This window comes from Anopheles marshallii, chromosome 2 (genome assembly GCF_943734725.1).
Source record: "Anopheles marshallii chromosome 2, idAnoMarsDA_429_01, whole genome shotgun sequence".
In the NCBI taxonomy this organism is placed as follows: Eukaryota; Metazoa; Arthropoda; class Insecta; order Diptera; family Culicidae; genus Anopheles; species Anopheles marshallii.
The window spans coordinates 88,932,286-88,946,249 of NC_071326.1; the positions used below are offsets into that span (position 1 = coordinate 88,932,286).

General features: G+C 42.9%; 2 protein-coding genes across 2 annotated transcripts in view; both read left to right on the top strand.

The window, feature by feature from the left end:
- LOC128718782 (zinc finger protein 665) overlaps nucleotides 1-444 on the top strand; it is a 69,610-nt gene extending 69,166 nt beyond the window's left edge. The window contains exon 17 of the mRNA XM_053812398.1: nucleotides 338-444. Within this exon, the coding sequence (XP_053668373.1) occupies nucleotides 338-444 (107 nt within the window). The remainder of the gene's footprint in view (nucleotides 1-337) is intronic.
- Nucleotides 445-4,617: 4,173 nt separating this feature from the next.
- On the top strand, nucleotides 4,618-5,289 carry LOC128719331 (ras-related protein Rab-23). Its single transcript, XM_053812955.1, has one exon. It carries the CDS (start codon nucleotides 4,618-4,620, stop codon nucleotides 5,287-5,289), a length of 672 nt encoding a protein of 223 aa, XP_053668930.1.
- The last annotated feature ends 8,675 nt before the right edge of the window (nucleotides 5,290-13,964 follow it).

Below are 13,964 nucleotides of genomic sequence, written 5' to 3' on the forward strand. Positions count from 1 at the left end.
GGGAGAAGTCTCAACTCGGATGCCTTCAGTATCAGAGCGATGGAAGTAATATCTGTAACCACATCTTAACCACGTCTTCATGCGTTTCTAGGAGTTGGCATTATGGTACCGATGGTACAGTTTTCACTCTCGCCGAACATGTCGTATGTCATCAGGTTGCGGGGGGAGAATTTTTCATTTGTTCGTTCTCTGATCTCTGCTTGGTGCCGTTGCCCCGTACTGCCCTCTAGCGTGACACACTTGTGGACTCGTAACTCGTTCTAATGTCGCCCTGGGTAATAGTTGTGCTGTGAAGGTTCAGCTCATTAAAGGTTTTTTTTTGCCCGACGTACAACAGCATCCCAGCAGTATCTTAATATGTCCGACACGACGCATCCACATCTGGAGGGTACGATCGTTATTATCATCATCATCAGTTTTGGACCCTTTGGACCCGCAGGGTGATCTGCGTGATTGTGGAAAATTTGTATCCCTACGAAAGAAGCTCGATCAAAAGAAACCACGTAGAAAAGAATGTGACATAGTGGAAATAAAAAAAAAAAACAAATCTCGTCCATCATGAACAACGTTCAACAGGGTGGCAGAGAATGGAGGGCACGGAACGAGAGGCACATAAAAATAATTCCCTCCTTCCAAATGCTTCCACACAGCCGGGAGCAGAATGAGACCAGACAAAAACGTACATATTTGACTGATCTTTGATTCGCTTTGTTTTTCTTTGCGTTGCGTTGCGGTTTCCTTGAATTGTGCCATTGAACTTGAGATTGGCGGCATGTTTGTCGTGATGACACATCCATCATTCGGTGAGCGAGGTGACAAAAACCGATGGATGGAGAAATGGTGGTGTAAATTTTAGAAAGCGTCTTGGAGACCTGAGGCAACGGTCGATCGATGAATTAGTCACGAGCGATCTGCTTGCGATGTGTACCGAGATCAAATATGTTGGTTCAGGTTTTGGGTTGATGACATACGAGAACTAAGTTGAAATCTCGTCTGGAAGATGTTTTCCGTACATCCTACGGCACATTAGCATTTATTCTTCAGCCTCGAGTAATTCGAGTTACTTATAACACCCTGTCGGACAAGGCAGACAATGTCCAAAAACGATTCCAGAGCCAATGAAGGGGAATAAAAAAAGTACAATAAACTCCACAACTCCGGGAATAATTAGCATCCCCAACGGTGTCGATGTCGCTTATATTCTTGTTCAAAACAAAACCCTCGCCTTTAGGGAGAAATTTAATTGAAGCACATCATCAACACGCAACCACCAAAAAAAAAGACAGTCACTTTCTGTCGTGCCTCAAATACATTTCAGCGGAAAGTTTCACTAACAGGAAAAAAATAACAAAATGGTTCACCCTGTTGTTCGCTTGTTTTCGGTGACGAAAAACCGACGATTTATGTTCCCATGGTGGAGCCACATATGATGCAGTCGCACCACTACATGCAGTCGCACGCAAATTGGATGAAAGTTTTCGCTGCAAATGCACTTTTGATTCGGGCCGAGAAGGTAGATTGGGCGGAGTAGAGGATGGTAAATGGAAGTAAATGTCTACAATGCTGCAAACAAAATCGCTCAATAGAGTTAGTGACTGCGGGAGGCTGCGGCTGATTCATGGGTGCCGGTACTGTCGGGCGTTGTCATCTTTGTCGTCTAGAGTGTTGGGGATACATGTTGCTCGTTTTAATTTACCTCCCCCCGTTCGGAGACGTGAGATTGACGTTGCGGCTGATGTCTGGTGTCTGGTGGCTTAGATGCCGCTGTTCGCTTGCAGTGGTGAGAACTGCACACTGCTCATCGTCTCATGGGTTGCCGGATGGAGTCGCTGTCGAATGCGCTGCGGGCCGGCAAACGGTGCGATGTAATGGTAATTGCAGAGCACTGGGATGATGGGCGGCAGTACAATGTCAAGTTTGCTGTCTTTGGCTGCATTTAAGCAAGTTGATTTTACCGGTATGAAGGGAGTCGACACACGACACAAAGACCCGGGCGCTATTTAGGGAGGCTGTGAAATATTATGAGAACTGGTTTGCTAACTAACTGCTTGCTGGGGAGGTAGTGGTGGTTTCTGTTTTCTCCGAGGGGAAAGTGTGTGCAGAAATTATGTACCGAATTTGTGGAGATATTTGATGATGTCTGGAATGTCTTTTTGTGGTTTTGAAGAGAGACATGTCAACACCCAGACAATAGATTCTAAAACATATCGTTCGTTTTTTTTTTGGTGTTGTAGTTGAACTTTCATGTTGGGTTTGACATCAACATCAAACCGTAAAATGGCAAAGTATTCCATACTCGACCACCTGATCACCTAAAAGCCCTGTTTTTTGCGCGATACCAAAAACAGTGGTCAGCAATACGGTTGAAACTCCTAAGTGAAAGCAATTCTGCATTGCTTCGATATTGCAATGACACGCTAGTGTCAAGAATAGATAATTCCCTCTTTATCGTTGTTTTGCATCCATTTACCCGCAAGGTTAATTGTACAATTTGCCATTCTTGTTCAGAAATTCTTCATCCAGCCGGCTGCTCGTAGCTAGAATTAGCAAATCAAATTTACAGCAGTAAAACTGCAACGCAGCGCAGAGCCGAACCACATACGAGAAATTATTCAAAAGTCAAATCGTAGCTAGGGGTTCGGGTCATCGCTTATAATATCATTTTGCTCTACTGCACACCGAGGCCTTTCTCGAGGTGGTACGTAAAGTTTCTAGCCGCGGTGCGGTCGTCTTAATGCTTGAGGTTTATGCATTCCGCCAAATCGATTCTTTCAATCAATTTTCCTGTCTACTGAGTTTGCTGAAACTATTCACTGGTGCGCTGGCACCTAGGGAGAGATGCCCGCGAAATGGGGTGCGAGGTGAGTTATGGAGATGGTTTAAGAGGAGTAGTAATATGTGTGATCTCACCGGTTCGACACTAGAGTTCACTGCAACTGGAGGTCGATACGCTCATTATAATTCCAGTCGTAGCAAGCAAGAGACCTTCTTTCGATGATTTTTGCACACACATAAAAACTATCGCGAGCAGTAGTGAAAGAGGGTTAGCAACAAAACTGACACCAGCGGCAGTTCCCTTTCGGCGTCACGACAATAAAAACCCACCCGTACCGAGCTGTCAACGGGCCGGGAAGGAAAAACAAACACCGCCCGTTCTGGATTAGTTTGTTTGTATTTATTTATGTTAATCCTTTCCATTTTCTTCGCCCATCGTCCACTGGCTGCTGCTGCTCGTTTCGCATCGTACGCGGCCAATGTGTGCCAATGCTTTCGAACATGGTTTTTTTTTGTTGTTGTTGTCGTTGTTTGTGCACAAACTTGCCCGTTGTTAAACTTTTGCTACTAAGCTAATGCACACACCGTGCAGAGAGATTCCTTCCCTACACGGGGAATGCTGTGATTGACGGTTTCGCTTTGCTGGAGCAGGTAAGTGAGGTGAATTTTTATGTGCTACCTTACTAAAAAGTTGCTGATATCCGAACGGAATCTTGGACGCATTCCACCAGTTTTGTTTGTTTGTTGCCAGTGCTTGCGATTGATTGTTGCAAGAGGGAATCGCTAGCAGCGATGCGCTTTTCCCATGTAATGGAAATGTAATGCATCCCAGCAGGAGCCACGAAGAACAAGCGACACAAAAGATTGCTATAACGAACAGCAATCACGAGGAAAACTTAGTTGTTATTTATGTAGCCGAGTACGATTGATCAAATTTCAATTTCGCGTGCTAGTCTAGGTGAGCAGCGTATCGAACGTGAGATTGAAGCCGCGCTTCAATCTGCGCCGTGTATAAAATATTGATTCCTTCCTTTACACCGGTTCCGAAACCGATAACTTTGACTGATTCTTCGATTAACCTTTCTGCACCTTATATTCGCCCTCGGTACTGACACTGGACTGTTGCCAGCTCTGTAGTTATAGCGCTAACGATTACTTACACAAATTCTATGTAGAAAATTATTCTGTAGCCTGGACATGGACAGCATTAAATGCACCTTAACAAACCTATGATATTTATTCGGTTTTTGGACTGCTTTAGACAATTAGCTCGATCATGCTGTAACAATACAATTCTCGTGTGTTTACAAATTTGCAGGTTGACATAGCAAAACACATGCCCCCGTCCCTTGCTAGTACTCCATGATGAGTACCACCACCGACGACAATCGGGCAGGGAACGACACAAGACCTTGCTGACCTGACACGCAGTGTGTGCGCTTAACTGCGGGAACTATCGCAAGAAAGACACAAAAGAACGAAGAACTCTCCAACAGTCCGCTTCTGGAGAGTTGTCCAGCGTAACAAGACTTGTTTATGCTAGGTTGAATGGATTGGTGTCTGACGAGTTGTGGTGTGGTAGTCCTGTTCTGTATGTATTTTCCGTTGGCTTTGTGTCGTTATGTGTGTTGTAACTAAACCGTCAAAAGGAAAATGTTGGACGATAAATAGAACCCACTGTGAGGAGTTGCTCATGAGAATGTTGAAGATCTCCGGACTTTGGAGATAGTGTACAAGATCCAGTTGGTTCTCAGCCACACACACACATACACATACAGAAAGGTACATTGAAGGATCATAACATCACCAAACACATCGACCCACACATTGCACACCTTCACAATGCTAGAAGAGGAGCTAGAGATAGCGCTGAAGGTGATCGTAGTCGGGAATGGTGGCGTAGGCAAAACCTCCATGGTTCAGCGGTACTGCAAAGGCATCTACACGAAGGATTACAAAAAAACGATCGGGGTGGACTTTCTCGAGCGACAGATCGAAATCGACGGTGAGGATATACGGATTATGCTGTGGGATACGGCCGGGCAGGAGGAGTTCGATGCCATCACGAAGGCGTACTATCGTGGTGCACAGGCGTGCGTACTCACCTTCAGCACGACCGATCGCGCTTCGTTCGAAGCGATCCGCGAATGGAAGCGTAAGGTGGAGAACGAATGCAGCGAAATCCCGACCGTACTAGTCCAGAACAAGATCGACCTGATGGATCAGGCCGTGGTGTCGTTCGAGGAGGCGGAAGCGCTCGCGCACGCACTCGGCTGTCGGTTGATCCGTACGTCCGTCAAGGAGGACGTTAACGTGGCGACGGTGTTCCGGTACCTGGCGACCAAGTGCCACCAGATGATGAAGCAACAGTACAGCCAGTCGGCCCCCATCAGCCAGCCGACGATCAGTGCCTTTAGTCCGACGTTTCAGTCGAAAGCTGCCAGCAATACGATCACACTGACGAGGCCATTGGTGAAGCGCAAACCGCTGCAGAAGCGTTGCGGGATATTCTAGCGAGTAGTAGATTTAGTTGTATGTTACGTTGTTTTTCGTTTTTAGGTGTAGATGAATGTGCGTAGCGAGCTGTGTTGTTGATTGTGTAGGGAGGAAGGTGTGTACCTCAAAGCGTCGTTGGATGCAGAAGACTTAAAATACTCACACGGAAGACTATACCAACGAGTGCCTCAAACAATGTTATGTACGTGCTGTGTACTAACCTAGCGTTGTAGACCCAGTAGTTAGAGTTCGCTCGACCCTGTGGAATGTCGACGTACAGAAATGAAGGAACTCGTGATATAATTCACCATCTCGCTTCGAGAAGCCGCATGCCCAATTTTAATTAACTATCGCAATCTACAGAATCCAGTTCTGCTTTAAATTCTGCCCCGAAATGTATAATCATCAGAAGAAACTATTCCCATGCGGCAAACCGGCTCCCGGGGGAACTAACCCACACAAAGGCCTCAAGAGTTGAAATGCGGGTCGTAGATAATCTTCCAAAATTAGCGGTCTTGTGGATAACGGTCATCAGTACATACCATTTTCGCGATGATCCCGATTAGCTAAACAGCACGCCAGGTGGGTCGAAGGTGGCACAGTCAGCTAGGACAGAAGAGATGGCGAAGAAAAAGCGAGACACGGTGACAAATTTGGTCGAAATGGCAGAAGCGCGTTTCTTTCTGGTGGTGCAATTTTCTCACACAGCGGTAAAGCAAACGGCCTGGGGCGAGTAGGGGCTTTTGAAATCAAGCGCTGAAGCGCGCGGTGGATTAATTAAAGGCTCCAAAATTCGACAGTAAAACAATACTCATAATTAGTCGTTTGTATAGGAGGCGGCAGTTGCTGCTTGTGCACAACATAAAAGGAGAGGGCAAACCCCTTTGAATTGTTCGATCGAGCGAACAAGGAAAAGTAGTGAGACGAAGTCAATCATGCTCAAACGGTACGTTACAGCTTAGTTAAAGAAGATAGTAACAGCGGCAGAGTAGTGAAGTAACCAATTGCTAGGGAATCATTATTATTGTAGGGTAGTGCGAATGGAGTAAAGCAGAATAATAATGAGCATAACGCAAACATATGTCAAACGCCAAGTTTTCTGTGTGCCGAGCCGTTAAGGCTTGCACCCTCCAAGGGGTTCTTCTGGAACGTGTCTAGAATACACACAAGACATGAAATAACTGAAAGAAATTAATAAACGAAAAGCATGAATGAATGATTATAACAACAAGTTTCCAGAAAAGGAAAGATGAACCGTAGAAAAGAATGGTAGGAAACAGAAAGAACTAAATGCTGAAATGAATTTTTAAATCACTGTAATTATTATTTCGGACAGTATTGAACGATTGAAAGAAATATTTGATAAATAATCTACCTCGAAATGAAAGCTTTGAAAACAACAGGAAGGAAAATGAAGAAAAGTCATTTAAATGTGATGTGAAAATAGACAAAAAACTCTCTTTCAATAGGTCGTAAAAGAAAAACAGAGAAAGAGAGCAAAACAAAACGAGCAGGAGGTTTTTAATTGTGATCTTGTTATCAGAATTGCTTTCTTCCGCTTGGCGGGTCATTTACAGTTTCGTTTTTTCTTTCTTTATTGTTTTCGAAATGATTTAGCTGGAAGGATTCGTTTCTCAAGTGGTTTGTTTATATGGTTTTTGTTTGTTTTCAATGTTTTTTTTATAACTTTTCATTTCTTATTTTTTGTTGTTAAAAGATTTGCATTTGGCAGACTTTTTTTATAATTTTTGGATTTAATGTATGCGCTTTTGTCACGTCTTGTTTTGTTTTTCTTCGGTTCATTATTTTTTGGTTTTGTTTTCTTATTTTTCAATACTCACTTCAAATTTCCCTTTTATTCGCTTAAAATAGATAATAAAGCAGCAGTAACTAAAGCAGTCTCCATCCAAAACAGTGCAAGAGGTGTGAGTTTTACACCTTAACGTTAACATCAGTCATTTTCTCACACACGTACAACCTTCACTTTTCTCGATCTGTTTTACTTGATCGCCGGCATGAAAACTTGATCATTGGAGGCAAAGTTTCAACACTTTCACCTTGTACTGGGCACCCTCGGCACGTCACGAATCGAAAGCATTTTCCTTCCCAATTTACCTTCTGGCGCTCGGGGGCATGCTGATTGGAAAAGCGATCACAAATTCCAACTTTATTCCGACGAAAAGAAAAAAAAATCAGGGGTAAATGTTTAGGGGGATGGTTTTTTTTTATGTTTTTCTTTCTGTTTTACTCATAAAACCCTTTTCAATTGTTAGGCAAATTCATTTCCCAACGGGAGGGAGGACGCTTGTTTCTTTCAGCATCCCGTTCCCAGGCAGCTACAGCTTATAGCACCATGAGGAAAACTATCGATGAAGCGTGTTTGCGGTCGTGGTTTGGGAATTCGCACGATTTGTTTCGCTTTTCGCCGTGTGCTATAGTTTCCACGTCTCCGGGTCGCAGGTGTTGAAAGGGAATCAGCGGTTTTGCTGCTGGGAATAGTAGTGAAGATGAAAGTAAGAAAATGAATATCGCCCAAAGGCTTTTCGCACCGTCCGATGAACACCCCTTGCATTAGGGTTGGAAAGCGACAGGGAGGATCGCTGATTACTCGGCAAGCTTATTGCTTAACCGGCACAGGGAGGGCCGGTACACGTGGTAGTGCGGTGGAATCGGATCGGATCATCATTCCCGAACGTGGCGCAGAACAACGAAACGGAAATGCCCGTCCAACGACGGAGCCAGGGTGGCCCATTGGCAGGTGAAAATGGATTCTTTCTTTCTTCCCACACTGTTTTGTTGGTTTGTTTCGGTTTTTCCTTTTCGTCCCATTTATTTCACTGCCACCAGAACCGATCAGATGGATACCGCACGTCTGGTGGCAAAATGGGTGGGCTGGTGGTGAAGATTCAATCTTGCCCCATTGTCTGAATGTTTCGATCCCCTCATGGGAACCCTCCCTCCCTTTCGTTTGGGGACGCATCACGCTGAAGTTTCATTTCATGAAGGCCACCCCGGAGTGCGCTGCGAATTGGGTTCGATTTTCCACTTATTGAATGTGGAAACTGCACGAAGCAGCATGATGGGTTGGCATTGGAGGCCGAATGTGGTCGTGGTGGGAGTGGGGGGAGGGTGGGGATAAAATTTGTTGTTGTTTTTATCCCGCACTATCACCACCTTTGCCATTCACTCGCAGCAGACTCGCATCCGTGGCAACGGACGTCAATCATAAACATGTTTTATGGCGAATTGGTTTCATGCCGGGTTTCTGTCTGAGTTTGAAGTTTCGTTGTGATTTGTGAGACGTCAGTTTCCAATGTACGTCTCGGGCAATCCCTGGAGAAAGAAGCAGTGAAGGATGGCTCGTGTAAAGCTTCATGAGTGTGTGTTTTGTAGAAGTTTTATGCACAAAACATACGATTTGGAGTATATTGGGTAATTCTGTGGAGTTTGATAACTTGCAATGGAACTTATTGTGCACAACAGATTCAGAACAAAGTTGAAGTAAAGGAACATTTTTTAAAGATATTGAAGAATTCACATAACATCGCTTAGGTGGTAACAACGATGACTACAACCTTTCTAGTCATCCTTTCTGTTATTTGCTATCTTTCACCATCTTGCACGTCTTGAGATTCAGTCTAAAGTCATTAACGATTTATCAGAATATTTTTGGTCTTTTTTTTTTTTTGAAAACTATCGATACCCTGATAACTATTCTGGTGGATGAAGTTTCAGCTATAGAAAGGCAGACGAACTGATACTGTACTCAGATACGGAGAGGAAAGGATAAAAGATTTTACAATTACTGATTAAAGTGATCGAATCATTGTATCGAAATCATTCTACTAAATGGCTACTAAATGGATAACTCAATAGAAATTGTTTGTAAATAATGAAGATTCAGGCTTTAATAATTTCTAAGCTCTGGAAATTTATCTGTTCGTTTAAAAGTAAATCGGTTTAATACTCAGATAAAAGCATTAGTCCAACTTTTTGTAACACCCAATAGAAAGCACAATGCGTACGGTGCAACCATTTAATTTCGTCTTCACTTTGTATCTGATGAAGAAAAACCCCGAACAGCGATCTAATAACATTCCCAGTGCAGTCGTTTCAAAAACGGTTTGAAAACGATATTGCTTTCCCCGGTTTCGTGTTCGTTGCCGGTTTGCAATGACCACACTCAACTCGTGTGCGGTTCAACACCATTGCTTTAAATCACAACCGGCACACACCCCACGCTGACTCTTTATCGTTTGTTTGATTTGAATCGGATCGTCGGGCGTATTTGTTCCCGCGGTAACACGATCACCGGTAAATGGTGCATGCAACATAATCACCCACCAAAACGAGGGATGAGCTTTGTGTCTGTAGCCAGTTTTCGTTAATTACGAATGCATAATTGAATGAAATTGTCCGTTTTGTCGTGAGTCTGTGCGCTTGTGACGTTTGTGATCTTTGGAGGGCATGGAGTGGATTCTTTTCTGCCTGTTACATATTCATTTTAAGTGAACAAACCTCTTTGCCTTTGGGATTGTGTTGAGTGTTGTTTTGAGCAATGTTGCGTAACCCACGGTACATAGTTGTAGAATGGTGCTTGTTAAGAGAAGTTTTGGTAATTACCATCATCGTTTTTCGTGGTCAAGCTGTTACGCACGTCGCCATATGTGTACTCTTCCTACTCTCGTGCAATTATCTTAACCCGTATCATTATCTGTTGGGAATTTTCATACAATACACCTCCATAAACCGCAACTGTGTTTAATAAAAACAAACCAAAACATATGTTCCCTTTGGAATAATGGTTTTGTATGGTATGGTAGAATAATAAGCTCGTTTTTTGAACCAGTTCGAATTCTTTGTCATTAAAGTTTCCAAGTGCCAACCACCATGATCTCAAGATGCTTGGCTGATCGGTTCTGTCGAATAGTTGTGCCGGTTAACTACAAAAAATAAATGTAAAATAAAAGCACACCACATGTGTGCGTTTGAACTGAATCTGCTCGTGAAGGTAGCATGGTAGCAAACGTTTGTTTTTCGCATCTTCTCCTATTTCGCACATGAATAACACCGCCAGAGTCCACGCAAAAAACTTACCACCACCCCTGGAGTCGGGAGAGGTTTCAACCTACGTTGCATACACTCACTGTAACTGGTGACCTTCGTAGGTAGCCACTTCGTTGGGGGGTTTGTGTATGCAAAAGGAAGGTTCTCGTTTAAATTGGTCTGAAAATTTCATTTTATCGAATCCGTTTGGTTTGGGTGTGTGTTCATGTTTTGGCTTTGGGGCCAGAAATGAAATGAGGCAGGGAGGTTGGTTTGGTAATGTTTTTTCTCACCAGCTCAGGCACACGCAACCCAAGAGTCTTCTGTTGGGTCATTTAGCGGTGAAGGAGTGTATGTTGTGTGCAATCGACCACTACCTTCATTCAATTTTTCTTCTGCGTTACAGAAAAAAGAGGGAGAGAGAGGGAGGAAAACTGCTAAAGGTTCAATTGCCCTTCGAATTAGTGTGTTGTTCGGTTTGGTTGAATGAGGAAAGAAATATATAAATAAAAAGTTTCATATTTTATGTAGCAGGCAATTGGTTCTTTGGGAGAAAATTGAATCATACTCCTAAGCAGTTGTAATGTTCGTGTAACGAAGGTTGAAGAAAATGACGGTAAGCAGTTAGGTTGAATAATCCAACAGGAGTGTAACTGTGTAAGATTTGGGACAAGTTTAGTTGAAGCATTCTAAGAATTGTTGTTGAAAAATAAAAAATCTTTATTATGTATTCATTAAATTGGAACTCCATTGCAAATTATTTAATTACAATAATTCACCGATAATTGACGTGCGTTGAAAATTCGTGACGGTAAACGCCTGAAAATATGCAAATACAACCAAACTATTCAAAATTAATTGACGATTTTTGATACGTATTGCATATCTGTAGGCGCTCTTGGATATAAAAAAGTACCATAGATTGTTGGGGAATTGATCTCGCAGGTTAGGTCTATGAATGATTGTCAAGATTGCCTTGTTGATCGGATGGTAGAACAAAGATTAATAATCTATCGGTTGATATATTCTTGAATTATGGACATTGTTGTACGGATCACGACGCTACGGACGATTTGTCATAAAGAACTGCACACCCAAGTAGTTGTCATGATAATATCATTGTTTTATGTTTTCTTCTATTCGCCAAGTCTATGGGAGATAGCTTATTAACGCGATTTTAATTGATATTATGCACTCGCGATCGTTTGAAAGCAATAGTATATTATAATTATTTTTTATACTTGTATAAACAACCGATAAAGCGTTGAGTTTTATTGATCGGTGATCTTTTCATCGACCATTCGTGCTAATTGAGGGTTGAAATCCTCCTATGGACAGGTTATCGGCAATGGTTTCCCTAGAGCACTTAAGCACCGTTCGCAATTGATGAGGGATTAACTCTGGACAGTAATGCTAGATGCTGACTAGTAAGAATATCCCACACTATAATCCACTTTACGATATGCTCTTTTAATCGGTGAAATGCAGCATTCATGACCATTAGTGCTGTGCTTAAGGAGTCCTCATGATGATGATCGCTCTCCGCACTGCACATCTCGAGTGGTTCGCTCTTCACCGATCGGCGCTCTTTCAATGCCGACGACCTTCATGCGGACGTGTCGGGTTAGTTATGGTTTTGAAATTCTTTCCAACCAGGTTTACAAATCGTTTCGCTTGGACACGTTTACTCTGCCTGCCCGGGGTTGGCATCAAAAGCAAACGCAGAAGAAAGCTCACGATCTGGCCGTCATGCGCCTGTAGCCATAATGTGAGGTTATAAAGAAATCGTGTTACTTCACGCATCTACAGAACCAGATTATATACCACGAAACTGCTCTGGATGCAGGAAATTAATGCTGCCTCCTACCCGTTGCGCGGGAAGACCGTTAAAAGGTGCGATTTCCTGCAATTCTCGAGCGCCGTTTTAGAGCCACTTCGTCAAACCTGTTGCACCAGTGCATCAGGGGTATTACGCGCTGGAAATGGCAGAATTCTTTAATTCTTTTCCGAAACTTCCATGGCAGCTTTTCGCCATTGTAGATGCTTTCCATCGCGAATAAAATTATCTTAACCCATCATCTAAAGTGGGCTTTTGACTTAAACTCGCTTCTCTTCGTGGATGTCCGTCGATGATACCTTGGAAGTAAAGAAAACGTGTAACAAAACGTAACACAAATCCCGCTCACTGCCTGCAGTGTTAAAATTTGCGGTCATGAGGCATAAAGAACTCATCATATAAATCGCCCATTAACACGCAGTATGATGCCAGCAGTGAAAAACGACGAACGATCTGGGAAATGGAAAGGAACTCCTGACCGCCCCCTAGTGGCTGTAGAGGTGGTTGTTTTAAAAATCGTGTTCTGTGTTACGCCACACCGTTTCTGAACTCTTTTTGGAGGTGGTAGTTTCGTTATATTTTCCACTCCACTGAGCAAAGCCCATCTTTAAACGTAAGCTGCAAGGCTTTAACTGTGGACGCTTAGTGGTGCACATCTTCCACGTCAAAGAGTTCAGTGGCTTTTATTTCTCGGCAAAGCTTTTACTCTTCAGACATTCTACCGAGATAGTACCACGTCCACTAGATGATGGACCCGATCACTATTCTTTATCTGCCCCAACCTTTCCTTGGAAATAACTTTTGGGACCCGAAATTAACGATCGTAACGCTGCTGGAGCAAAAGGAAAATTAAGAAGCAACAGGGTAGCTTGATGCGTAAAAGTTCAGTTCGAATGGAAGCAAAGGTACAAATGTCGTTAAATGAGTTGCATTACATGTTTTTCTTTGGATTGGTCCGTTGAACCGAACGCGTGATGCTTAATGCTTCCCTCGAGATTGGTTTGATTGGCTAACCGTTTTTATTAGTGCGTTTATTTGAAAAACAGATACCCTGTACGAAAGCGAGATGATGGTTGATTGTTTTATGGGCAGTGCATATATATTCATTTTTTTAAGAAGTAGGGAGAATCACAGAAATCGTGTGTCACTGAAGATCGTGTCGGGAATGCAATCAGGTTATTCTATTCTTCTGCATATCACAATCCCCCAATTAAGATCGTTCAATAAATCGTTTTTAGCTCATGTGTCGTCATTGCCTAAAGTAAGATCTATTTTCCTTTCCTTTCTTCACAGGTACGTCAGCGGTAGAAAGTGTCTCGAGTTTAACCGATTCTTGTTGGTCAGACAGCTGGAATAATTAAACCTGACGGCAAGCGGTAAGTGAAACACTTTAGGGTGTTTGGGTCTCGCTGAAGTTTAGTCATTTGGTCCAAGCTTTTAATTAGTCTGGGTTTTGATTCGATGTTATCTAAACGCTATCTTGGTTTTCGATTACCTGCACAATGGAGATTGCTTTTAGTAATCGGAGGAATCGAGATCACGGACGGTTAGGTCACTACTGTAATGACAGCTTAGTTTGAGGGTGTTATGACCTCTTGAAGTGAAATGTAAATTTGACACTCAATATTTGGGTCGAAATATTTTGCACTTCACAGGTTTATTTCACCGTTAAGTAGGGATATCGAGATCGTATCTGTACCGTTAGAATGATTTCACCAATTTCACCACCGAGAGTAAGATTAAAAAGAAACATTTTCGACGATGACGCAGGCTAAACTGGTTGTTATGTTAATTATGCACCCCCAACTGA

Excerpts from the sequence above, each read along its gene's own strand:
- LOC128719331 (XM_053812955.1), top strand. The coding sequence starts at position 4,618 with ATGCTAGAAGAGGAGCTAGAGATAGCGCTGAAGGTGATCGTAGTCGGG.